The 27,697-nt window shown below is 50.7% G+C and overlaps 1 protein-coding gene across 10 annotated transcripts in view; it reads right to left on the bottom strand.

Moving 5' to 3' along the window:
* The window catches only part of SHANK3 (SH3 and multiple ankyrin repeat domains 3), a 449,651-nt gene that overhangs the window by 178,276 nt on the left and 243,678 nt on the right, over window positions 1-27,697 (bottom strand). For all 10 annotated transcript variants that reach the window (XR_014012079.1, XR_014012080.1, XM_081209761.1 and 7 more), the window contains one exon: window positions 5,009-5,214. Coding sequence is in view for 8 of the 10 variants with exons in the window: in XM_081209761.1 (XP_081065887.1) it covers window positions 5,009-5,214 (206 nt within the window). In the remaining 2 variants the exon portion in view is untranslated. The remainder of the gene's footprint in view (window positions 1-5,008; window positions 5,215-27,697) is intronic.

The following is a 27,697-nucleotide window of genomic DNA, read 5'->3' as shown; positions in this document are numbered from 1 at the left end:
AATTCTGCCATATGTGGCCTCTGAAGCCAAGGAGGGGAGGAGGAGGCGACAAAGACAGAGCGATGCAGGCAGCTTCTCATTTTCGATGGGCTCAAGCAGGCTTTAGAAGCAGGAATGGGCCTCTAGCAAGGTTATGAAGAATGCCCAATGAGGGCCGCCCATAGGCAGGGAAGGGGGCGGCAATGGGGCTTTGGCTGTGCATACCCCTTTCCGCCATGGCAGAAAGCAACGCAAAAGGCCACTGGGAGGGACGGTAGCACTTTGGCTGCAGAAAAACCCTCAAAAGGAGTGTGCAGAAGAGGAACCAGAGCAGCATAGCAGAAGGCATAAACTCTGGAGGAAGGAGACTGGGAGGACTCAGGGGCAGGGCAGCTAGGGCAGATGAGGAAGGGCAACAGAACAGGCAAGGGCCCAATCATAGGGCAGCAGGGGCTGAAAGGGAAGGAAAATGCCAAGAGCTCAGGGGAACTGGGGAAGGAGCTCGTGGGAAGGTCAAAGGGCAGGAGGATTGGGAGCATAGTTCAGAAGAAAGTTGCAGGTTCAGTCTCTGGCAGCATCTCCTCTTAAAACTGGGGTTGCCAACCCGGTGGCCATGAAGACCTTCATTGGGGACCCCAGGCTCAGAACTTTGATTTTTGTAAGAAAAGCATCAAGTTAAGGTAAGACGGGGAATATGCAGGAGAAATGATTTTGGGGAGATCTGGAAGGTGTTTGTAGAATTTGTACTGTTAAAACGGAAAGGGGTCAAACCATTGCAAGAGGTGTTGAAATTTTGGGAGGCTGGATAGTTACAATGGAATGGTCTCAGTGGTGGGGTGCATATTTTTATTCTTATTTATTTATGATCATTAGTTTGTCAAAATAAAATAATTTTTTAAAAGCATCTAGCCCTCTTAGAAAGAAAGTTATAAAGCAAAATGTGCAGGCATCCTCCTAAGAAATTTTTCGTAGAATGAGGCAGCCTGGCTGCTTCTGCCTGTCGGTGATTTGAGCCAATGAGTGAAATCAGAAGGCTGGTGAAGAGCAGGAGTTAACCTTTCCAGGGGCAACACACACAATATGAACACCACCTTGACATATACCAGACAGCTTCAAAGAGGTGGAAAGGAATTTGTGGTCATATCAGCGTGGGACCAACAGATTTAGGAGCAAGGTTTCTAGGTGGGGCTGCAATTTCAAATTAGTAAGGACGGTCTTCTTTGGAATTTTGTTTTTGGCATGCACCTGGATCGTTCAAAGCAGGTGGTACAAAAAACCCCATCTTGTGCAATCCTCTCCATTCCTCTTACACCCTTTGACAGGCCACCCGCATCACACGATGCTCTGAAGAGAGCTTTCCCCGTAACCATGGCAGTGAGACGCAAGTCCTTCCTGGCAACAGCTCCAGCAAAGCCTGATCCGCATGCGGAATTCACAAAGCCATCACACAAACACCGTCCTCCTTCCAGAACATGGATTTTGCTGTAGGGTAGGGCTGGGGGACCTGGGCAGGGGGCTCCCATCATCCCTGCCCATGGACCATCTTTGATGGGAGCTGGAGTACAGCCACATCTGGAGGACCACAGATAGGCCCACCTCTGCGCTACAGGGCTTGCTTGGTCTTCTACTGACCCATTTCACCTTCTCCAAAGGTTTGTCTGCATGATAGCACTGGTCTTGGCTTAGCTCATTTGCCCCCTTGTCCAGGCTGGGCTGCACGTTGCTCCTCTGAATTCCTATCTTCATGCAAAGGGACCAGAAGTCACCTGGAACAATCTACTGGCAAAAAGCAGGACCTTTCAGCCATATGTCCCACAGTCTTACAGCAAGTGGGGCAGGGAAATACAAATTCTGCAGACCCAGAATGGTCAGAATCAAGTCTCAGAATTCTGCAGAATAACATACCCATGCAACTCTGGAAACAGTATCAATTATTTGGAGATGCAAATCCAGGCAAGAAATTATGGTGATGATCACGTGGTAAACATTAACCCTTCCCTAGGTTCACACTCAAAGGCTTAGTCAATTTAGGTGTGTGTAATTAAGTCTTTTTAATTTGCAGGCAGGCTTCTAACCTGAGTAGGTTTAGTTCTCTGTGGTGCTATTTTAATTTCTCCTGCTGGGTTTTTTTGTTTTGTTTTTGGCTGTTTCTCATTGTGATTAGCTGATTGTTTTATTAGAGAGGCGTTTTATCATTGCTCTGCTTTGAGAATATTTTGGCTGAAAGGCAGATTACAGAATAAATTGATATTTTCTAGATAAATCATAGCAACAACACCCCCCATCCCATTTTCTATAGGTGCCTCCAAACAAACAAAAGCTTCCAAATCAGAAGATACGCAAAATTTCAAGGAGAAAATTTGCTGGATTTTACACGTGCAAGAGTAGCCCAACCATAAGTGAACTCAAGATGCTGCCTTGTACAGTCAGACCATTGGTCCTGCAACAATTTCTCAGCAACTCCTTAGTATCTTTAAAAAGCCAACTTTGTTGTGTCTTCATTCATGTGACACATCAGCCACAAACATATATAAAAAAGCTGCGCCTGTCCTCTCTCTTTGCCACTGACCATGTAAGCCTTGTCCCAGCTAGAATGACTTTGAAGCCATCAGCCAGAAAGGTCTTTAGACTTGCTCATCATCCCGACTCTTCCCCAGCCGGGTTTATTTTTTACTGTGCCAGCCAAGTCCTTCTCCCCGATTCTGCAAATGTTCTGCTCTCTTGCACCTTCATTCCTCAGGGAAGGTCCAGCCACAACGGCTGCGTCCTGCCCTCCACTGTCTGAGGTAGGACGTCTCTGAATACCAGTTATTGGAGCTCACTAATGTGTAAAGTTCTGCAGCGTTCAGGTCCTGCTCGCTGTCTTTGCAGAAGCGCCTGTTTGGCCACCGTGAAGAAGTGGCCTCTGGGCCCACCCAGGGGAGCTCTTCTGAGTTTCTTAAGGCGGTTAAGCCATGAGCTACATCATAGCTCGCTATCCCCACTTTTCTCTGCAGCTCAAGATGCTCATCAGTGCCCTGGTAACAACAGCCACTGCAAGCAGTGAGCATGGAGGGCAAAGTGAGGACCGAGCCAGGCATGACATTTGCTGCTTGCCAATGCACGGCCAAAGCACCTGCCACAGGCAATGGGAGGAAGGTTCTGATTGGTGGCAAGGCAGTTTCCCCAGCAGGTGTTTGGGGGAGGTGGGTGGGGGTCTGGCTCCGATTCTGACCACAGCAGAAGCAAAGAATCAATACTCCCCTGTGTCGTGCTATGGGGCCAGATCCGGCTCTCTTCTTCACCAACTATCCGCTCTTAAAAGCAGGCAAGCAAAGGCAAATGGTACGATGAGGATCATGCCCAGCTTGGCACTGAGTCTCCAATTCAGAAGGGCGGACTGGCCAGCCCCCAAGGCTTTGAAGTAATGCACTGACCGATTGACTCTTTCCCACCTGGCACAGAATAACCCAAAATGATAGCATCCAGTAGACAAAACGATAGATCGGAGGTGCATCTGAGTAAAGGCACAGGCACACTGTGGAAATCAACCAGTCCTTTAAAAAAAAATGTTTCAAGGGTGCTGTAGCTTTGCAATGGTCTGCTTAAGCAGGCTTAGTTAGCCCCAAGGCTGAATTGAGTTACGGTCCTGAGGGTTAAAACAGCTTGGAAACTAGTGCGGTTCAGCAGCAGGAGTGGATACCCAGTGAGGGAAGCTGCAGATTCCCGTTTCCTTGGACGTTTGCAAGGAATAGCCATCTGTCAGGAACACTCCAGGCATAGAGCGTTCTGGCTCCAAGTTCTAAGAAACCACTTGCTGTGTTGCTTCCAGCCAGAAGAGCTGCTTCACATGTCACAATTTCAACCAGCAGGCGATACTACACCTCCACGAAAAATGGGAGCTTACGAAGTGCATTCTTGTCTTTGCACCAGGAACTCGCAACAGAACAGTGAGCTGCAACCGAGACCCTCGCAAGCACACTTCCCCAGGGACTGGGGGAGGTGAACCAGGCATCTCACACGAAACCCAGATGCGACAGTTCTTCTGACACCCGCCTGCTGCATAAGCCCAGACAAGTTGCCAGCTCTTCACCCATCTGTTGCATTGCACGAGCGCAGAAGTTGTGCTCAGACCCCCGGTTACTTGCACCCACAAATGGAAGGAGTGCTGCTCCATATCTGCTAAAAGCGACAACAGAAATTGCCGGCAGGTGCAGTCAGGTCACCCGTGTCCTAAAATGAACCCTGGTGCTTCATCAATCCGGCCAGAAACACAATCCATTTGCCAGCAATTCACAGTGGCACATTTTTAATGAGTACGCAGACGTAAGGGTAATTCTCCTATTTGCAATAAATCTCTCCCCCCCCCCCCATCCCGCGGGGAGAAAGTCAAGCACCAAGCAAATCTCAATTGCAAGATCTGACCATCCTTTGCCCAGAAGATGCATCTGTGCCAACAGTGGCCGAAGGAAAACAAGACCTCTTTTGCCATCTCACAGGAAGGCCAACATGGCCCACAATAACCACCTCTACAACCTGGCAGGTGGGAAATCCCCAAATTTCAGACCCACAGTATATTCCGGGGGGGGGGAGGACTTGGGGTGCCACCACCCACCCATCTTTCAGAGACATCTGCCTGGCTCCTGTTGGGTCCAGGAAGACCCTCTGACCCAGAGTCCACTCTAAACACAAATGCTCCCCAATCACCCAGACCGAACCCTTCCCCCCACCCAGAAGAATCCCCTATGCACTCCCTTGAACCCATTGCCTCTACTTCCCAAAGCATATTATGGGCAACATCTCCTCTGGGTGACCCTGCCCAGCCTAGGCTTGCCATATCCACCCACCCCACTTTACCAAAAGTTATCTGTCAGTGCCAAGTCAATCTAAGGATGCTCCAACAAATTGGGTACCAGATGAGTGGGTGGGCAGCGCATCTTCCCAGCTCCTCCTCCTCCTCCCTCCCTCTCCCCCCCCATGAAGGAGGTGTGTCCAACTGCCCCCTCTTCCTCCCACGTGCCCCTACCCCCCACCCCGCTCTGGCACTCACCCTTGACGGCTTCTCCTCGGTTGAGCTGGATCTCGCCCTCGCCCTGCGGCGTGTAGCTCTTGACGGCGATGAACTTGCGGCCGGGCACGGCGCTGTACAGCTTCCTCTTGGGCCCTCGCAGCGGGGCCGGCGCGGCGTGCGGGGTGGGCTCCACGCCCGGCCCGGCCCCCGGCGCGCCCCCCGGCCCGCTGCCGCTCCCGCTGGGGCTGTAAACGAAAATATACGTTACGGTGGTGTTGCCCGGCGGTGGCGGCGTCTGCTGCTGCTGCTGCGGGAGCGCCATGGCCGCCCCGAGGGAGCCCTCCTTGGATCGGGGCCCGCCCGGGAAGAAGGCAGGAGGAGCGCAGAGGGAGGGCTCGGCGAGCGAGGGGAGGGGGCTGGTCGGGGCTCAGCGCATCCCGGGCAGCGGCGCCACCAGCCTCCGCCGGGGCCGCCGCCACGAGACGGGGCCCGCCGCGCGTCGTCCGCCCGGGGCACCACCGGGCCAGCGAGGCTGCGGCCGGGCGCTGCGTCCGCCTCCGCGCTCCGCCGCCTCCGCCCAGGGCAGCGCCATGGCTCGGCCGGCCCCGCGCCCTGCGCCGGCCCCTGCTTCGCGCCGCCCGGCTCAGCTCGCCCGCCGACGGCGCCCGCCGCCCGCCGCCTCCGCTGCGCCCCCGCGCCGCGCCCGCCGCTGCGCCTCCCGCCGCCACATGGCGACGACGGGGCGGCTCGGCCACCGACAAACCCCAGCCGGCTCTGGCGGAGCCTGGTGGTGCTGATGCTGCTGATGCCGGGATGCTGCAGGTGCTGCCGCCGCCGCCGCCAAGCGGCTCCTCCTCTTCCTCCGGCGGGAGGCGGGGACCCACCCGGGCCGGACCCCTCCCTGCCTGCCGACGGGAGTCGGAGGAGCGTAGCGTGGCGACGGACCCCGCCGGGTCATCTAGTCCAACCCCCGGCAAAGCAGGGATGCGCCAGCGTTGGCGCTGCCTTCTGCCCGCGCTCCCAAGGCAATGGGGCTTTGAACACACATGTCCCCTCCCTCCGTGGTTTTATGGGCAGCCAGGACCTCGCCGCCCGGCTGAACGAAGCTGGCAACCCCGGGAGACGCGTTGGCATCGTGCAGACCCTCCCTTCCATGGGTGCCAACGCCCTGGGTGCCCGAGCACCCACAAAGTTCCCCATGAAGGGGCCGGGCACCCACAAATTTCGGAGCCAGGGGCATGCACGCTGCGTGGCACCCACGGCCCCGGGCACCCATGGTCACGGGCCCAAGCGCGCACTCCTGCTCCTCTCCTCCCACCCCCCTTCCTTGCCTGCCTGGCTCGTCCTTCCCAGCCCCTCTGGAGCTGCTCTCGAGTGTCCGCGGCTGAACGCGGCCGGCCTGCTTTGCCCACCGAAGACCCTCCTTCTCCACCTCGAAGCCGCCCCCTCCCCTCCCCGGCACGACCAGGGCTGCAAGGGTTTTTAGCAGGGAAAGGAGGGAAAGGCTTAAAAAGGAACGCAGCAGGCAGGCTTTCAACAGGTGGAGCTTTCTCTCCTGGCAAGGGGAGCTGGCACCTGTTGGATTCCTGCTGGTGCTGGAGGCGGATGAGCGCCCATCTCCGCAAGACAGAAGCCGCGGCTGGGGACGGGGAGGCGGATTCCGCCCCATAGAAGCTCCCTCCTTGGTCCTCCCCCCCCCCACCCCACGTTATTCCTGATAATTTTATCATTCCCCGCCATGACCCAAGGCCTCCTCAAAGCTGCCTCAGGACACAGAAAATGGTGAAGTGACATTAAAGGCAGAGCATGTGCAGAGTGCTTTTAATAAAAATAATAAAAATAATTTCTTACTTGTACCCCACCCTCCCCGGTCGGAGCCAGGCTCAGGGCAGCTAACATCATAAATCAGGAAAAGATGCTCAGCTACAGCAACACAGTATTTGGGCTAAAACGAAGCTCCTCCAAGCCAGAGGGCAATACTCCCAGGTTGGCAGGCGCTTACAGACTCCACCCCCCCAACACATCTCCCTTTCCTGCCTCCTCAGCTTCCCCCTACCCAAGACCTTTCCTGCCTAGTTCCTTCTCGCTTCCTGCCCTCTATGCCCAAGAAAAAGGATTTAGACTAAGAGGATAATTAGAGGCAGTTCCATCTAGTGGTTATTATGTCAGAACAGGACCTAGGAGACCAGGGTTCGAATCCCCACTTGGCCACAAAGCTCCCTGGGGGTGACCATAGGCCAGTCACTGCCTCTCAGCTGAGCCTTCCTGAGGAGCGGAAGAGTTTCTTGGATGTAATAATAGCATGCTGTACATTGAAAGAGAACTACCATATATGGAAACGATGTACCGTTGGTATCTAACTTCTACTAGGTTAGCAAAAATGTACAGAATTGCTACCAATATATGTTGGAAATGTAAAGAGAAAGAAGGCACTTTCCACCACATGTGGTGGATGTGCAAAATCACAAAAACATTCTGGGAAATGATATATAATGAATCAAAAAAATACCAAGGGAGCAGAAAGGACTTTCTATGTGTGTGACAACAGCTGCGAGGATGCTTCCCCCTCAGAGATGGAAGGAAGACAAAGTTCAAACCAGAGAAGAATGGATACTCAAGATGATGGACTATGCTGAAATGGCTAAATTGACCGGGAGAATCAGAAACAAAGAAGACAAGAAATTTAATAAAGAATGGGAAAAGTTTATAGATTACCTTAGAAAGCACTGTAAAAGTTTAAAAACGTTAACAGGTCTGATATAACACTTGTAATGTATGAATTTTATGGTTAAAACAGGATATATGGTAAACAAAAATTTGGATAAATGTTATAAGGTGCAGCAGGAAAAGATTTGCAATGGAAACCATGGCGGGGCAAGGGGAGGTCTAAGGATTCAAGGAATCCTATTAATGTATAAAATTGATTTTATTAGAATGTAAATGATATATGAAAAAAACTGAAATGTGTGTGTGTGTGTGAATGAGATGTAATAATAACAACGAGCCATTTGGGGCAGGTGTCCAGTATGAGAGCAGAAAGCTGGACAGTCCCCTTTCTGGGATGCAGGAATCTATGGCTCTGCCCAAGTCTTACCTCTTGGCACCCCTTCCCAGTGCCCACCTTGGGCTCCCAGCTTCAGAGATGGAACCGAACAAGCGGCAACACACTGATGGAGGAACAAGCACCCACAAGTGTGTCCTTCCCTCTCCAGTAATTTGCAACAGAGGGAGCTGCCTCCTACTGAGTCAGACCACTGCTCCACCTAGCTCCATACAGTAGCAGCTCTCCAGGGTTTCAGAAATATCGACTGTTTGACACACAGCTGGGCGAAGGGAGCCTCCCAGGAAATGAGGGAGGGTTTTCCATGAAAACTTAAGCCCCACAAATCTCCGTTTGGTTGAAATCAACCACTGTCTCCTCCCTGAAATTCCAAGAGGAGGACGCATTCCTGCAGTGCACCATCTCTTTTTACAGCCCTTGGCAAGCCCTTGCAAGAAAGGTTAGAAACAATAATAAAAGGTTTCTCCAGCTGTGTTCAAACGAAGAGAAAGAGCAAGCAAGTGATAGTAGGTCCTCTGCATGGAGAAGACTGGAAAATGTTACTGGCTGACAACTTTGCCTCTTGTCATCACCCAAAAGGAAAGTGGTGCCCAACCTGGTGATAACCGAACAAGTGGTCTAGGGAGGGAGCTGCAGCCCAAGATGGGGGTGGGGAAAATGTGGTAAGGGAGCACCTTGTTGTCGTTTAGTCGTGTCCAACTCTTCATGACCCCATGGACCAGAGCATGCCAGGCAATCCTGTCTTCCACTGCCTCCTGCAGTTTGGTCAAACTCATGCTGGTAGCTTCGCGAACACTATCCAACCATCTCCTCCTCTGTCGTCCCCTTCTCCTTGTGCCCTTCATCTTTCCCAACATCAGGGTCTTTTCCAGGGAGTCTTCTCATCTCATGAGGTGGCCAAAGCCTTGGAGCCTCAGCTTCAGGATCTGTCCTTCCAGTGAGCACTCAGGGCTGATTTCCTTCAGAATTGAGAGGTCTGATCTTCTTGCAGTCCATGGGACTCTCAAGAGTCTCCTCTAGCACCATAATTCAAAAGCATCCATTCTTCGGTGATCAGCCTTCTTTATGGTCCAGCTCTCACTTCCGTACATCACTGCTGGGAAAACCATAGCTTTAGCAGCACCTAGCTAGGGAGCACCTAGCTACTTTAAATGAATTCAAATCTCCAGGGCTTGATAAACTGCACCCAAGGGCACCAAAGAGCTTGCGGGTGTAATCTCAGAGCCTCTGCCTATAATCTTTGAGAATTATTGGAGAACAGGTGAGGTCCCTGAAGACCAGAGGTGGGCAACAGTTGTCCCCACCTTCAAAGGGGGTGGGTGGGAGGAGAGGACCCAGGTAAAAAAGGCTACTGAAGGAGAGTCCATCACTTTCCGAGGGAGTTTGTTCCACTGTCATGCCATGTGGAGATATTAAAAAAAGGTAAAGGACCCGTGGACGGTTAAGTTCAGTCAAGGCGACTATGAGGTTGCGGCGCTCATCTCGCTTTTCAGGCGGAGGGAGCCGCCGTTTGTCCACAGACAGCTTTCCAGGTCATGTGGCCAGCAGGACTAAACCGCTTCTGGTGCAATGGGACACCATGACAGAAACCAGAGCGCACAGAAACACCGTTTACCTTCCCGCTGCAGCGGTACCTATTTATCTACTTGCACTGGTGTGCTTTCAAACTGCTAGGTTGGCAGGAGCTGGGACAGAGCAAGGGGAGCTCACCCCATCACAGGGATTCGAACCACTGACCTTCCGATTGGCAAGCTCAAGAGGCTCAGTGGTTTAGACCACAGCACCACTCGCGCCCCCTGGTAGACATATAAATAACTGTCTCTGAGGATGTGCAGAGTTTAGTCCCTACGTATCCGAGAGGAGGATGGAGAGTGGCTAAGAGGTGGAATTTCCAAGCAAGGCTGAGTCCACAATGCAGCCTCTCACTTGGAAACTGAGGGATTGTTTGGGGGGGGTCTCTCTGCCGGCAAGCCCCCAAAGCTTGCCATTCCTCCTCCTCCAGCTTCTTGCCCTTCTCTGCTTAGTCATGCTAGGTGAGGAGAAGCAGCAGCAAAAGTACAAGAAGAACAGCCAGAACAGCATCTGAATGCTAATGGAGTCTCTCTCCCCCCCCCTCTGCCCCCCCCCAGCTGCAGGGGAAAGAGGAAGAAGATGGCAGGCTGAAGAGGGGAGGAGGAAGGTGGTGGACCCCCCCCCCCAGCTTGGTGCTCTGGAAGCCAGACAACCCCTTCCACGAATCTCGAGTAAGTAGATTTTGCAAAGTCATTCTAACTCCACGTTTGCATTTTGGGTGGCAGGTTTTGAAATGAGTGGCATTGGTAAGGTTTACTTGAGAGCAGGTTTCTTCAATAACCCCAGGTTGGGGAGGGGGGTGTTGCTTTGGAAATGAGACCAAAGTGTCATTTCCTTAGCCTCTCTCTTTGTTTCAAGACAGTCATACCTTGGGTTGAATATGTTTCATGTTGAGTGCATTCGAGTTGCACTCCGCGGCAACCCGGAAGTAACAGAGCTCGTTACTTCCGGGTTTCGCCGCTCGCGCATGCGCAGATGCTCAAAATGATGTCACGCATTTGCGCAGAAGTGGCGAAAAGCGATGCGAGTGTGCGCAGACGTGCCGTCGCTGGTTACGTTTGCTTCTGGATGCGAACGGGTCTCCAGAACGGATCCCGTTCGTATCCAGAGGTACCACTGTATTTTCATTGTGGTGGTTGTTAAGGTCTTGACCGACAGCTGTGGCCGAGTGGCCCTTTCCCAGTAATAACTTGCAATCAGATTCTGCTATGACATTGACTGGGTTGTACATTGCATTCCTTTTATCCGAGGGCCGTCGTTTTGGGTGTTCCAAGTATAAACATAAATTTTAATTCCATTCTTCAGGCCCTGCAAAAGCCGAAACGGTATGGATTTCATTTGTATTCCTGTATGTATCGACTTCTAAGCAGTTTGATGGAGATGGTGGTATTATTGACGCATTTTTGGCCGCTGACGAAGACTTATATGAGTTAAAATGCATTTGGGTTTTCAATATTCTTCTTCATATAACATATTATATGGGCATGCCGCTTCACTGAATTTCTTCACTTTTCATTGTTAGTTTGTGGACCATCCCTAGGCATTTCTTATACATTTTATTCATTCCTATTAAATGTGATTCTGTGACTTGTAGTTGTTCTCTTAACTTCTGGGTTTGTTGTATCTTCAAGGCCAAGGCCACTGTTGTTGTTGTTGTTGTTGTTTAGTCGTTTAGTTGTGTCCGACTCTTCATGACCCCCCTGGACCAGAGCACGCCAGGCATTCCTGTCTTCCACTGCCTCCCGCAGTTTGGTCAAACTCATGCTGGTAGCTTCAAGAACACTGTCCAGCCATCTCGTCCTCTGTCGTCCCCTTCTCCTTGTGCCCTCCATCTTTCCCAACATCAGGGTCTTTTCCAGGGAGTCTTCTCTTCTCATGAGGTGACCAAAGTATTGGAGCCTCAGCTTCACAATCTGTCCTTCCAGTGAGCACTCAGGGCTGATTTCCTTCAGAATGGATAAGTTTGATCTTCTTGCAGTCCATGGGACTCTCAAGAGTCTCCTCCAGCACCATAATTCAAAAACATCCATTCTTCGGCGATCAGCCTTCTTTATGGTCCAGCTCTCACTTCCATACATCACTACTGGGAAAACCATAGCTTTAACTATATGGACCTTTGTTGGCAAGGTGATGTCTCTGCTTTTTAAGATGCTGTCTAGGTTTGTCATTGCTTTCCTCCCAAGAAGCAGGCGTCTTTTAATTTCGTGACTGCTGTCACCATCTGCAGTGATCATGGAGCCCAAGAAAGTAAAATCTCTCACTGCCTCCATTTCTTCAAGGCCACTATTACTGAATTTTATTGACTGAATTTGCACCCCACCTTTTCCTTGAAGGAGCTCGAGGTGGTTTTGTGGTTCTGCCCACTCCTCCATTTAACCTGCGCAACAATCCTGGGAGGTAGATTAGGCTGGGAGGCAGCGACTGGCACCCAAGGCCACCCCAGTGAGCTTCATGGCAGAGTGAGGATTTCAACCCTGGTCCCCCAGATGATAGCCTGACACTCTAACCATTACACCACTGCTGCCTGCATAAGCTTGACAGAATAGAAAAGTTTCCAGCAGGCATTTAAAGGTTGGCACAGAAGGAGCCTGCTGAATCTCTACTGGCAGAGAGTTCCACAGGACTAGGCTGATGGTACTAAAGACTTGGTCTCTTCTTGTTGTTGTCAAACAAGCCTCACCAACAACATTCCTGCAGGTGATCTAAGTGATCAAGCTGGGATATAAGGGCTCAAGTGGTCCATTAGTTGGATCCTGAACCTTCGTTGTTGAACAAAACAAGAACGACACAACTTAGCGTAGTGCTTGATATACGTATAAGTATAAATAAATAAATTGTTGTTGTTGTTGTTATTACTATCACAACTGCCCCCTAAGGGCACCCCAGTGAGCTTCATGGCTGAGTGAGGGGATTTGAACCCTAGTCTCTGCCAGGTGCTAGTCCAACACTCTAACCACTACACCACACTGCCCCTCTCTAGCCATTTCACAAGCTCGGGGTTCGATGCATCTCCTCCTCCCCCAAATAAAAATCCAGAACTGCTGCAAGTAAAGACTTAGGTGTAGATCAGACAGCTACTAAAGTTCCAAGTCCTCACTACTGTACTTCCTTTACTTATTAAAATACCGAAGCAATAAAACAATGCGATTAAGAATAAAATAGAGCACACTTGAAAACATGCGAAACAGTCACATGCTCTTGCAGCTCATAGGTTTGATGGCAGCTGTAGTCCAAGAAAGCACAGCTGGTGGGAAACATCTGTAGGGCCCCCGGTTGCCCAAGGATGCCCTGTGCAGCGCGAAAGAAACTTTCCGGGTCCTAGTGGGGCATACCTGAAGCGAAAAGAGTTAATCTAGAGGCAGGAAGATCCTATCACAGCTAAAGGGAATTATTTGGGGGCTGCTAGCTGTGAAGGGAGGCAGCTCTGAGTTAGCTGCCTGACACAGATTTTGCATCTGGCCTCAATTCCAGTCTCCCTGGGTCAGCCTGAGGCCCTCCCTAGGGCATCGCCGCTTCTGGCTTTGCTACGAAGCCGCCAGAGAAGACCTGCTTTGCTTAAAAATAAATAAATGCAGATTAGTCACTCATAAGGCACTGGCAAAAATTGCTCTTAGACGTACGTTAACTGTTTAAGTGAAGTACGGCATGCTCAGGTCGAGAGCAGCAGTGGGAAAACTCTGTGGTTTGAGTAACTGCGCCGTATTTCTTAGAAGTAGCAGGGAGAAAACCCTCCGCAGCTCTGCTCCGAATCACCTTGGTGTTTGTGAGTTTTTCACAATGTCCAAGTCTTCTCCTGGCCTGCGGTGTTGGCACACCCATGCCTATGGTGCCACACTCGGGCTTGCCACCACTCTGGCGTCTGCTTTGGTGCCAGATGGGCACCAACGGGGAAATAGTGCGATTCTCAACACATCCTTCCCTTCCCCGTTCATCCCAGGCTCAGGATAGTTTTGTAAACCCCATGCCCATTTAAAAAGCTCACTCAGTTTCAGAGCAATCAACGGGCCTTTCATCAGCAAGAGTAAAAGGTTTGGCACAGAAGCTCACAATTTGGCTGGCTCATTTGCCCAGCTTGTCATGTTCAGCTGTGCTGCCTATTGACCAAAGAGAGCCGCAGATCCCAGAATCTTTTCTCTGGCTTGGAACGTTAAATGGGGCTCTGTGCAGGTGCGTTCAGCATGTTACAATCTCATGGGCATGAGTTTGCTTTCGCAAGTACCAAGACCTTCAGCGTCTGCCCCTCCCAAGCAGCTGGCTTTGGGCACCTGGCCCACAAAGGCTGAAGGCACATAGAATCATAGAACTGTAGAGCTGGAAGGGACCCCGAGGGTCATCTAGTCCAACCCCCTGAAACACATCATTCAATGTTTAATATTAAGAGCTAGAGAAGAAATTCTGGGGGCAAAGAGCCCTCATCAGAACACCTGAGCCTTCAGGTCATGGGCCCATCCAGTCCAACATCCCATTCACACAGTGGCAGACTAGATGCCTGTTGAGTCAATGCACAATTTAGCCGAGTGTTATAGGCTGGACACATGTGCCCGCCAGATCAGGAAACAATGAGCTCACGTGCCAACTTTTGCCAGCCCAGTGACCTCCAGATGTTGGTGGACCATGGCTCACATCCTTCTTGGCTGGGACAGAAGTCTAGCAACATCTGGAGGGCTCCACATTGGGGAAGACCAGGCATAGACAAACTCCAGCCCTCCAGATTATTCATTCATTCATACATACATACATACATACATACATACATACCCTGCCCATCTGGGCGGCTTCCAACAAAATATTAAAATACCATAATGCATCAAACATTAAAAGCTTCCCTAAACAGAGCTGCCTTCAGATGTCTTCTAAAAGTCTGGTAGTTGTTCTTCTCTTTGACATCTGGTGGGAGGGTGTTCCACAGGGCGGGTGCCACTACCGAGAAGGCCCTCTGCCTGGTTCCCTGTAACTTGGCTTCTCGCAGGGAGGGAACCACCAGAAGGCCCTTGGTACTGGACCTCAGTGTCCGGGTAGAACAATGTTTGGGACTACAATTCCCATCATCCCTAGCTAACAGGACCAGTGGTCATCTGGAGGGCCGGAGCTTGCCTGTGCCTGGGGAAGACTGTTCTAGTCCATCCTTAGCAAGAATGTGATGCTTCCTTACGTGTTGGCCGATGGCACAAGGGACAGAGAGCAGGCAAACCCTCTGGAGAAAGGAAGAATGGGATGAGGGAGGCGAACCCATCCAGACAGGCTGGTCTCAGTGGCCAAATAAGGTCTGTCTAGTCACCATTGAATCTTCTGAGGCAAAAGGTTTTAGAGAGCAGCAGAGTTTAGAGAAGATGATTCTTTAGCTGCGATTCCTGCCTTGGACCAGATGGGTCCTTGGAGGAATCCTTCCAACTCCACAATTCTATGATCCCATGTAATTTCTCCAGCTTCCAATTTGGGGAAGACAAAGGGGAAGACAAAAGGGATTTTTTTTTTCAACGGTGAAAGGGAGTTGCCGTCGCAACAAGGGAAAGAAAAGCACTCCCACCTGCGAGGGGAGAGCAGGTGATGGTGATGCTGAAGGGTTGCAAGGATGCTGGAGACCAAGGCAAAGATGGTTGCTGGAGGCAACGTGGGTTGTTAAGGAAGAGGCTTCAACTCAAGGTCTCCCTGGTAACATTTGGCGAGAACAGAGAAAGCAACTGCTCACTAGATCTAAAGGGGTTAGGAGGAGATGTAAGCAAGGAAGGAAGGCTGAGGGGAATCTTCCCAAAGGCCATTCGGCAAAGGATAAAGGCACACAGGGGTGGGCAGAAATCTCACGCCATAAAGATTTTTTAAAAAAGAAGAAGCTCAGATAACATACTTTAGGGACAGAAGTTCCTGTGTCCAGACTGAGCACAAAAGTGTGCTGCCTCTCCTCCAGGTCAGAGACTCTCACCCACACTTTTGCTTGAGCCATATTCTGACAAGACAGAAGTACTGTTTTGGGGGGACAGGAGGCGGGCAGGTGTGGAGGATTCCCTGGTCCTGAATGGGGTAACTGTGCCCCTAAAGGACCAGGTGCGCAGCCTGGGAGTCATTCTGGACTCACAGCTGTCCATGGAGGCGCAGGTCAATTCTGTGTCCAGGGCAGCTGTCTACCAGCTCCATCTGGTATGCAGGATGAGACCCTCCCTGCCTGCAGACTGTCTCGCCAGAGTGGTGCATGCTTTGGTTATCTCCCGCTTGAACTACTGCAATGCACTCTACGTGGGGCTACCTTTGAAGGTGGCCCAGAAACAACAACTAATCCAGAATGCAGCAGCTAGACTGGTGACTGGGGGCAGCCGCCGAGACCACCTAACACCGTTATTGAAAGACCTACATTGGCTCCCAGTACGTTTCCGAGCACAATTCAAAGGGTTGGTGTTGACTTCTAAAGCCCTAAACGGCCTCGGCCCAGTATACCTGAAGGAGCTTCTCCACCCCCATCACTCTGCCCGGACACTGAGGTCCAGCGCCGAGGGCCTTCTGGCGGTTGCCTCATTGCAAGAAGCAAAGCTACAGGGAACCAGGCAGAGGGCCTTCTCAGTAGTGGCACCCTCCCTGTGGAACGCCCTCCCTTCCGATGTGAAAGAGATAAACAACTACCTGACATTTAGAAGACATCTGAAGGTAGCCTTATCAGGGAAGTTTTTAATGTGTGACATTTTAGTGTATTTTTAATCTTTGTTGGAAGCCGCCCAGAGTGGCTGGGGAAACCCAGCCAGATGGGTGGGGTACAAATAATAAATTATTATTATTATTATTATTATTATTATTATTATTATTATTATTATTATTATCATCATCATCCTGACCATATACAGTGGTACCTCGGGTTAAGAACTTAATTCGTTCTGGAGGTCTGTTCTTAACCTGAAGCACCACTTTAGCTAATGGGGCCTCCCACTGCTGCCGTGCTGCCGGAGCACGATTTCTGTTCTCATCCTGAAGCAAAGTTCTTAACCTGAGGTACTATTTCTGGGTTAGCGGAGTCTGTAACCTGAAGCGTATGTAACCTGAAGCGCATGTAACCTGAGTTACCACTGTACTTGTTGAACTGAAGCTTCATTAAGTAAAATCCCTCTGTGGCTCTTACGTGCATCCGATAAGATCTGGTTCAGAGGGTAAGATAGGGTTTCCAATAAGGCACAGCCAGAGAATCGTCTCAGACCCAAGGGAACTAACCAGCACACAATGCAAAACAAAATATGGGCCAGGCAAAAGTGGACTGTGGCTTTCCAAATGCTGGGGGACAGGGAGAGTACATGCCAGAACAACAGCCCCCCCCAATGGAGTTGTGTCGCTCTGCACCAAAGAATCCCGGGAACTGTAGTTTGTCAAGGGCGATGGTGATTGCAGCTGTGCATGCTAAACTACGCGGGTGGCGCTGTGGGTTAAACCACAGAGCCTAGGACTTGCCGATCAGAAGGTCGGCGGTTCGAATCTCTGCGACGGGGTGAGCTCCCGTTGCTCGGTCCCTGCTCCTGCCAACCTAGCAGTTCAAAAAGCACGTCAAGTGCAAGTAGATAAATAGGTACAGCTCCGGCGGGAAGGTAAACGGCGTTTCCGTGCGCTGCTCTGGTTCGCCAGAAGCGACTTAGTCCTGCTGGCCACATGACCCGGAAGCTGTACGCCGGCTCCCTCGGCCAATAAAGCGAGATGAGCGCCGCAACCCCAGTGTTGGTCATGACTGGTGTGTGTGTGGGGGGCATTGGGGAGGGAGAGCTCAGTATCTGGCCTGCCGTTCCCCATCTCCTCATCTGGCATGCAAAGGGCTTGTTTTCACTCACCTGTTTTTACATTATTTCCCCCAAGAGCTTCAACTGTTAATTACACGGTTTGTGCCCGCCTCCGCTGGGCTGGAGTTGCCTCTTATCGCTCGCCCCCTCCCGCTCCATGCTGAGAATTCTGTGCCCACCCCAATGCACACTGAGCAGTAAGTAAAGCTAACTTTAATAACCGAAGAAAGCAATCCGTAGGGGTGCAATTTTAATATAAAAACAAGGGCGCTTTTTGCCGGCGATCTAACACTGTAATTGGTGGTATGTCCTGCAGAAAAGCACAAAGACGGTGTCTGAGGCACCCACCCACTTGTAAGTAGAAGCTAAACGGTTTCAGCTAAATCTCTGAAGGCACCCTGTGATCATAGGGGCATTCCTGATCTGACAAGAGGCAGCCCAGACACTTGGTGGAATGAAGCTAAATTAGTGAGGCTCCAACGACCGTAGGCAGCATTGGCCAAACTGGCTGCTTGCCTGTACTGGCTGATAGGGCAACAGTTCTGTTTGTGAGAGGAAGCAGATGGTGACACAAGGCAAAAAAAAAAGGGGGGGGACTTTGAATGGAGTAAACAAGGCCAAATCCCAAGGGCCAGCCCCCCTTCTTCTGTTCCTGACCACCTGTCCAGGAGCGACAGCCTCTGCGAGGAGCGAAGGGGGATGAGGAAGGCCGGCAAAGTTAGCCAGGAGAAGAGCAATGGGGAAACTGAAGCTAAGCCACAGAAGGGCAATGGTATGTTCCAAGAAGTGGAAGAACCAAGCAGGCAGTTTGCTGCATTGGGGAGACTTTCTGGTTTAGAGTAAAGGTAAAGATAGAAGTTTTTAAAATTATGCAAGGGATCGAGAAAGTGGAGAGTGAACATGTTTTCTCCCTCCTGATAATAGAATAAATAAATAAATAGGGGTGCTTGGCTTTTGCTGCTGTGATAGAAATTTTGAGGTCTTAGATAGATGATAATATTCTTAAAGAGCAGAGACATCGCCTTGCCAACAAAGGTCCGTATAGTGAAAGCTATGGTTTTCCCAGTAGTGATGTATAGAAGTGAGAGCTGGACCATAAAGAAGGCTGATTGCTGAAGAATGGATGCTTTTGAATTGTGGTGCTGGAGGAGACTCTGGAGAGTCCCGTGGACTGCAAGAAGATCAAACCTCTCCATTCTGAAGGAAATCAGCCCTGAGTGCTCACTGGAAGGACAGATCATGAAGCTGAGGCTCCAAGACTTTGGCCACCTCATGAGAAGAGAAGACACCCTGGAAATGACCCTAATGTTGGGGAAGATTGAGGGCACAAGGAGAAGGGGACGACAGAGGATGAGATGGTTGGACAGTGTTCTAAAAGCTACCAGCATGAGTTTGACCAAACTGCGGGAGGCAGTGGAAGACAGGAGGGCCTGGCGTGCTCTGGTCCAGGGGGTCATGAAGAGTCGGATACGACTAAACGATTAAACAACAACAACAATGTTCATAAGTGTACCAACCAAGCACGTACATAGATCAGCATGGGAAGACCAACCTGAAGCCATTTTTGATTCCCAAACTGACCTACTCTGAAAGGAGGGAGGGGGGTCAGGGAGCCTTCCCATTGTCTCTGGAGTTGAGTAATCAGCATTTTAATGGGTGACAGACTATAAGGAAAGGCTATCAGATAACCTGGCAGACAGGGAAAACAACAACACCTCTTCTGTGATGCATGTATGATGTATGTAGGGATGGTCTTGAGCTCCAGGGCAGGGGATTTAAAATGTCTATATAAGGCCTTGTGTGCCATTGTTCTGGGTTCCTCCTCCCTCCTGCGTGTGGTGAGTGAGGATCCTGTTGCAACAGTTCAATAAAGATCAGGCTTACTAGCTGCTTTGCTTCTCAATATTCTCTGGTTGGCCTCTATTATTTTCTCCTACCAATAGGGAACCTACGTAAGGACTCTATATGGGCTCTTGGGTACCCCATAAGGGGAAAAGGGGAAGATTTTGTTTACAACACTGCCCAACGCCCAACACCAGAACTTGTGAACCTCCAGTGAAGCTGAATGTTGGAAAATTCCAAACTCATAAAAGGAGCAGAGCATGGTTAAACTGTGGAACTCCCTGCCACAGGAGGCAGTGATAGCCACCAACATTAATAATAATAATAATAATAATAATAATAATAATAATAATAATAATAATAATAATAATTTATTATTTATACCCCACCCATCTGACTGGGTTTTCCCAGCCACTCTGAGCGGCTTCCAATAAAACACTAAAATACAATAACCTATTAAACATTAAAAGCTTCCCTAAACAGACTGCCTTTAGATGTCTTCTAAAAGTTTGGTAGTTATTTTTCTCTTTGACATCTGGTGGGAGGGTGTTCCACAGGGTGGGCGCCACCACCGAGAAGGCCCACTGCCTCCTTCCCTGTAACCTCACTTCTCGCAGTGAGGGAACCGCCAGAAGGCGTACCAGATGGAGCTGGTAGACAGCTGCCCTGGACACAGAATTGACCTGTGCCTCCATGGACAGCTGTGAGTCCAGAATGACTCCCAGGCTGCACACCTGGTCTTTCAGGGGCACAGTTACCCCATTCAGGACCAGTGAATCCTCCACACCTGCCTGCCTCCTGTCCCCCCAAAACAGTACTTCTGTCTTATCAGGATTCAACCTCAATCTGTTAGCCGCCATCCATCCTCCAACTGCCTCCAGACACTCACACAGGACCTTCACCGCCTTCTCTGGTTCTGATTTGAAAGAGAGGTTGAGCTGGGTATCATCCGCATATTGATGGACACCCAGCCTAAACCCCCTGATGATCTCTCCCAGGGGCAGTATGTAGATGTTGAAAAGCATCTCACATTGCCTCTCTTGGATGGGTCTGCAGGCACAGGGGAGACCTCAAAGGCACTCTGCCCTCCACCCTTCCAGAAGCTCCAAGACCCCTCCTGCTTGGGATGCCTGGACTCGGCTAAGTCTGTCAACTCCACAAGAACGGAGGAGGCTTCTTATGCCAGGCCAAGCTCCTTGACCATTCAGCCCAATGCTGCAAACTCTAACTGGCAGCTGCTCTCCAGGGTTTCAGCTGGAGAAAAGCCTTTGCCTTTCCCCTCACCTGTCTTTACTGGAGACTCGGGGGTTAAAATACAGACACCCACCCCCTGCAGAGAGCTGCTCCCTCTCCATTAACCCACAGCACTTCCTCTCCACAGGGGGCACCTGGCCAGATTAGGGATCAACAGGGGGAGCTTTGAAAGCAACTGAAGGATAGACAAACAGGGAGCCATTGCTGAGCTGATCAAAGTCATCTTTTGCCTCCAGGAAGGGATCCTTCAAGTGATAACAAGGCTCCTCTACCTTGAAAGGCCTTTGAAGTCAGAGTGATGATGACTGTTCAAAGGCGGGGAAGGTCCACAGAGCCATTTCACCCAGGACCCCACTGTGGTTAATCAGTAAGTTCTCCAGGCTGTTCATCCAGGGCTAAGACACAGGTCTGTGTCTCTGTTGTGAGGACAGGAATAATATGTGAGAAAGCCCTGTGTTGTGTTGTGTTGTGTTGTGTTGTGTTGTGTTGTGTTGTGTTGTGTTGTGTTGTGTTGTGTTGTGTTGTGTTGTTGTGTGCATTAATTCCAATGCATCTATTCTGAGTAAAATTTAGCCATACCGCTTTAAGTGAATTCTGTTATGGTATCAGCTAGCATTTAAGAAGGGACGTGGGTGGCGCTGTGGGTTAAACCACAGAGCCTAGGACTTGCCGATCAGAAGGTTGGCGGTTTGAATCCCCATGACGGGGTGAGCTCCCGTTGCTCGGCCCCTGCTCCTGCCAACCTAGCAGTTCGAAAGCACACCAGTGCAAGTAGATAAATAGGTACTGCTGTGGTGGGAAGGTAAACGGCATTTCCGTCCGCTGATCTGGTTTGCCAGAAGCGGCTTAGTCATGCTGGCCACATGACCCGGAAGCTGTACACCGGCTCCCTCGGCCAGTAAAGCGAGATGAGCGCCGCAACCCCAGAGTTGGCCACGACTGGACCTAATAGTCAGGGGTCCCTTTACCTTTACCTAGCATTTAAGAACCTATGAAGACCCTGAGATCATCTTCTGAGGCCCTTCTTCATGTGCCTCCTCCCCGAGAGGTCCTGAGGGTGGCAACATGAAAACAGGGTTCAAATCCCCCCTCAGCCCTGAAGCTCATGGGGGACTTTGGGGGTCAGCCACAGTCTCTCATTCTAACCTACCTCACAGCATAAAATGGGGAGGAGAAGACCTTGAGTTCCTTGGAGGAATGGTGGGATATGAATGCAATCAATCAATCAATCAATCAATCAATCAATCAATAATCAATCAATCAATCAATCAATCAATCAATCAATCAATAATCAATCGTATTGTAGAAGCATTTGCACACTGAGCCTGGTGCTCCTGAGCATACTTTGTTTGGGATCAAACTCAGTGGAGCCGACTCCTGAGTAAACGTGCACAGGATCCGGCTGCAGAAAGGCCACAATCCCAACGATTCTATGGCCATGAGTGGGGGAAGGAAGGCAGCTCAAGAGCGGCTGAAGCCATTTCAGGAAAATGCAGACTCATTCAAGGGGGGGGGGTGCACTCCGTATATTCTCCGCCTTGCTCTTCCTCCCAGTCAACCCCCCCCCCACTTTCTGCAGGTGATAAATCTGAGCCGTTTCCACACATCCATGCATCCGTGCGTGAGGTCTTAAAGCAACGAGACAAACTGAACAGGGCCAGGTGACATTCGGGCTCCCAAGAGACTCATTTGCTGCTGAGCCCGGCTGGTACCACTTGGGGGGGGGGGGAGCCGGATCTGAACCCCTCCCTGGCACTGATCTCGGATGCTTACCAAGGAAGGTGGCAGCTCCTGAAAGAGGCTGCTCAGGAATGGTTTGGGAAATGGTCACTAATGGCTCACCCTCTCTTCCATTTAGTCCATGACTTCTAGACCCGGGTCCAAGAGGTTTGTATATTGTCCCCAGGAAAACGCTCTGTTTCCCACTGAATTGGAACAAACGTCAATCAGGTTTTCTGAAGATGGATGTTTGTTCCGATTTAGCGGTTGAGAGCTCATTCACACAGACTTTTGTGCTGCATCTCTAAGCACAGCTGCCTTTGCCGCTTGGTACCAATGCTAGCTGTGCTAAACTATGAGGAATACAGATAGCCTTCCACCTGCCCCCCCGGCCCCTCCCGCCATTCTTGCTATTTCTAAATCCATCTATCAATGTGTGTTTTTTAAGACCAGGCCCTCTCCCTTCCACCGGCACACAAGGGAAGGCGGCGGTTTCAAAAACAGGGACATGAGAAACTATCAAGGGCAGTTTTGTCATTTGCCGGGTCCGTGAGATTGATTTGCAAACGATGTTGGCTGCATGCAGCAGAATAGCCAATTAGCTGCAGGCCTCTCTGGCTCACCACGACGCATTTCCGATACGGCCTTCGCCCGCAGAATGGGTTTGGCATCATGGCTCACAAGCAGAACCTGCCCACAGAGATCACAGGCAAGGAGGTAAATAAATAAACCAACCCCAGCCCCCACTTCCACAACAACCGATTCTGAGAGAAGCGACAGGATTATCACCACATGCGATGGACCTTGCGCAATGGCCCATCGGTAGCTACGTGGGCAAGTCTGAGCCATCGCGGTTCTCAACCTGTGGGTCCCCAGATGTTGTTGGACTACAACTCCCTTCATCCCTGACCTCTAGCCTTGCTAGCTAGGGTTGATGGGAGTTGTAGTCCAACAACATCTGGGGACCCACAGTTTGAGAAAGGCTGATCTATAAGATACAGAAGAAACTTAGAGAGAGAAAAGGGATATGGAGAAAAACAGCTTGTCACTCAGGGGCAGAGGGCATTTCTCCAAAACAACAACAACAACAACAACAACAATCAGCAACTCTGCCTCTCAGCCTGCTTTCACAAGAGACATTTATACCCTGAAAAAAAATGTCCATGTGCTCCTAAACAACAATGTCACACCAATGCAAACTCAGAAGCACACTCAAAGATTTAAATGTGCCGGTTCTGGAGAAAGACTGTGGTCATAAAGTCATTGGGGTCATAGGGATGTGGGTGGTGCTGTGGTCTAAACCATGGAGCCTCTTGGGCTCAGGGTGAGCTCCTGCTGCTTGGTCCCAGCTCCTGCCAACCTAGCACTTCGAAAGCACACTAGTGAAAGTAGATCAATAGGTACCACTGCTGTGGGAAGGTAAACAGCATTTCTGTGCACTCTGGTTTTCGTCACAGTGTTCCATTGCTCCAGAAGCGGTTTAGTCCTGCTGGCCACATGACCTGGAAAGCTGTCTGTGGACACACGCCGGCTCCCTTGTCCTGAAAGCGAGATGAGTGCTGCAACCTCATAGTTGCCTTTGACTGGACTTAACCGTCCAGGGGTCCTTTACCTTTACCCTTACCATAAAATCATAGAATTGTTGAGTTGGGAGGCATCTCAATGGTCATCTAGCCTAACCCCTTGCAAAGCAGGAATCTTATCCCCAAGCCTTCCCTGGGTGGCCTCGAACCACCAACTTTCTGCTTAACAACTAGATGCACTGACCCATTGCGCCACCTGGAAAGTCCACCCTCTGAAAGCAACTCTGGGGGCAGGGAATTAAGCATTAAAACTTGTGTCTGTGTGATATTCTGACTTGGCCCTCTGAGTATGAAGGTCCAGTGCAGCTAAGCTCCTGCAAATGGGACAGATGGTAGGAGATAGTCTCTAAGGAACTGGAGTCCAGAGCAAACACAAGTTTATAAGAGAAACCCTACAGCTGGATCCAGCCAAAGGGGATCAACTTAGCTGAGCATCCTCTTCTCAGATGCCCACAAGCAGGACTCTCGTGCAACAGCGGCAGCCCTCTCCCCACCTGCGACTTCCCAGCATCCAACTTTCAAAGGCATAACAGCCTCCAACAGAGGAGGCAGCCGTTGTAGCTAATGTACATAGTTTCATGGGTGTGCATGAAAGCCAGTGGAGATGGTTGACTCGACTCCTCAGGAGGTGGAGCAGGATCTCCTGCACCAACTGAAGCTCCTGAAGACTCCTCAAGTAGGGTTACCAGACGTCCTCGGTCCCCGGGAAATGTGGCAATGGCAGCCTCAGCAGCCCGGAGCCAGCCTGGTAGCACAGTTGGTTCTGGCTGACTTCAGGAGCTGCTCACTGTTGTAGCGCCCACCATTTTTCCTCGCCAGAACTCCCCACAGGATGTGTTGCACACAAGACACATCATATGGGGACTTCCGGTGAGGAAAAATGGCGGGTGCCATGGCAGCGAGCAGCAAGCATCTCCTGAAGCCAGCCAGAACCAACTGCGCTACCAGGCTGGCTCTGGGCTGCTGCCTGCCGCTGCTGCCACCACTGCCAAAGGGGAACCGGGGACGTCTGGTGGTACAGATCTCCTGCCCCCTTTCCCCTTTGTTTTGACTGATCGGGGGAGGCTTGGGAATTGCGGGTGGGTGGCCATTGCCCAGTTTTTTAAAAACTCTGCGCATTTATGTTTCACAGGGTGCAAAAGTAGGGCTTTGCACCTTGCCTGGCAGAGATACCATGCACCTTGTGCCTCTCCTGGGCAACAGCCACCCACCCACGATCTCTCAAAACGGAAGGGGAAGGGGGCAGGAGATCGGGGAAGGCTTGGGAGTCATGGGCAGGCGGTGCACCGCTGTCCACTTTTTAAAAAACGGCGCATTTATGTTTCACAGGGTGTGAAAGAAGGGATTTGCACCTTTATACAATATGCATGTGTGCTTGGGCCCAGGGTCTTTGGCCTCACCACCCCCGCTACTGACTCCCTGTTGCTACTCAGCTTAAGAAAAAGAAAGAAAGAAAGAAAGAAAGAAAGAAAGAAAGAAAGAAAGAAAGAAAGAAAGAAAGAAAGAAAGAAAGTGTCCCTGTATTCATTGAAAAAAATCTGGTAACCATATCCTCAAGGGAAGTCCTAAAGAGAGCCCATGACAGGAGGGTGCAGTATACCTGAAGGAGCGTCTCCACCCCCATCGTTCTGCCCGGACGCTGAGGTCCAGCGCCGAGGGCCTTCTGGCGGTTCCCTCATTGCGAGAAGCAAAGCTACAGGGAACCAGGCAGAGGGCCTTTTCGGTAGTGGCGCCCGCCCTGTGGAACACCCTCCCATCAGATGTCAAAATGATAAACAACTACCTGACATTCAGAAGACATCTTAAGGCAGCCCTGTTCAGGGAAGTTTTTAATGTATGATATTTTAGTGTTTTTTGGTTTCTATGGAAGCCGCCCAGAGTGGCTGGGGAAACCCAGCCAGTTGGGTGGGGTACAAATAATAAATTATTATTATTATTATTATTATTATTATTATTATTATTATTATTATTATTACCTCTGCCAGATCAGGCCCACTGCGTGAGACAGATGTCTCAAAGGGCACCCTCCACCTTGAACAGCACCCATTTGTCCTGCCGTGGGGCCTGCGCAAGAGAACTTGCTGGTGGTTTGTCTGCTTCCCAGGGGTCAGTCCTAAAAGCACCAGAGGATCCTACTGGACAAGCCCATGCAGATGGGGTGGGTGACTCCTGCATCCTTCCATTGGCCCTGCTGGCTTCTGGGGCTGATGCAAAAATGTCTCGGGGAGAGGGCAGCACAGATATCTTCTCCCATCCCTAGTCCAGCATTCATGTTGTAGGCACACTAAAAAGCAACAGCGCCAGTCCCTCAAATGAGAGCTGACTCCCCTAGAATGGCAGAATTGGGACAACGCAGTTCAGAAAGCAGATAAAATACACAAATAAGGAGAGGAATGTCCCGGGATCCTTTCCCAGAAGCTCCGGGAAGAGCTGGGGCTACACCTCCTGCCTTAAAATAATAATATAATAATAATTTATCATTTGTACCCCGCCCATCTGGTTTCCCCAGCCACTCTGCGCGGCTTCCAACAAAGATTAAAAATACATAAAAGTGTCACACATTAAAAACTTCCCTGAACAGGGCTGCCTTCAGACGTCTTCTAAATGTCAGGTAGTTGTTTATCTCTTTGACATCTGGTGGGAGGGCGTTCCACAGGGTGGGCGCCACCACCGAGAAGGCCCTCTGCTTGGTTCCCTGTAGCTTTGCTTCTCGCAGTGAAGGAACCACCAGAAGGCCCTTGGCGCTGGACCTCAGCGTCCGGGCAGAACAATGGGGGTGGAGAGCTGCTGCAAATCAGTGTAGACAGTTCTGGCTTTGTGGTAGACCAGTGTTCTGAGAGCCAGTATGGACTAGGACCTGGGAGACTAGAGCTCGAATCCCAACTTGGTCATAAACTGCCCTGGGGGGCCTTGAGGGGGGCAGTCACATTCTCTCAGCCTAACCTCCCTCACAGGGTTGTCGTGAGGATGGTGAACAAGGAGGGGCAGAGCCATGTACGTCACTCTTTGGAGGGAAAACAAGCAATAAATAATAAAACAAACATTTTAAAATTCTCTAACGGACAAGGGGAAGACACATTGAAGCAGCAACGCCTGTCGTTCCCGCAAAGGGAGAGCTGTCTGAACAAGCCCCGAGACTCGCCTGGAATGGCAGAATCAGGACGATGCAATTCAGAAATCAGATAAAACTCGCAAATAAGGGGGAGAAGGAAAACGAGAGAGACAAAAGTCTCTGATTTGGGGGGGGGGGCTGGCCATGTTCAAAGGGACCGAATCAGAGGCACGACTGCAGCGTATTGGAACCCAGAGGAAATGAGCAGAGAATCACCAGAGAGCAATGTGCCTGCATAAACAGCTGTTTAATCACCCCCAAATCAAGAAGGGAGCCGTACAGGAAAGGGAAAGGAGGAAGGGAAGACGCATCACAGGCTGGCACGGAGGAAATCAGAGAGGCACTGGCGGCACTTCAGACTGATTTAAAACCAGCACAGGATACACCAGAGGAAGAGGAGAGATTGGGAGGTGAGCCGAGTGCCCAATCCCCTTTTGCTGGTTTATGGTCCTCTGAGGGTTTGAGCAGCTGGCTCCAGGAAGGCCAGGGCTCGCTCTAAAGGGAAGAGGCCACTGGTGTCCTTGCTGGTTCCTTAAGTCAATCTGTGAGCCCCCCTCATGAGCACAAGCTCCTCAGGTGGCACACGATTAAAAGAACAAAACAATGGGATAAAAGGCAATGATAAAAGCAACGTCAGCCGGCAAAACTGAGCAGGAAACAAGGTTGCAAACCAGCTACAAGAAATGCAGGGATGCTGGTGCCCGGTGAGCTTCTCTGCAGTAAAAGGTAAAGGTAAAGGGACCCCTGACCATTAGGTCCAGTCATGACCGACTCTGGGGTTGCGGCACTCATCTCGCTTTATTGGCCGAGGGAGCCGGCGTACAGCTTCCAGGTCATGTG

The sequence above is a fragment of the Podarcis bocagei genome, assembly GCF_964188305.1.
Source record: "Podarcis bocagei genome assembly, chromosome: 10".
Taxonomy (NCBI): domain Eukaryota; kingdom Metazoa; phylum Chordata; class Lepidosauria; order Squamata; family Lacertidae; genus Podarcis; species Podarcis bocagei.
Note: the sequence above shows the minus strand (reverse complement) of the source record. Positions and strands in the feature narration are given on the sequence as shown.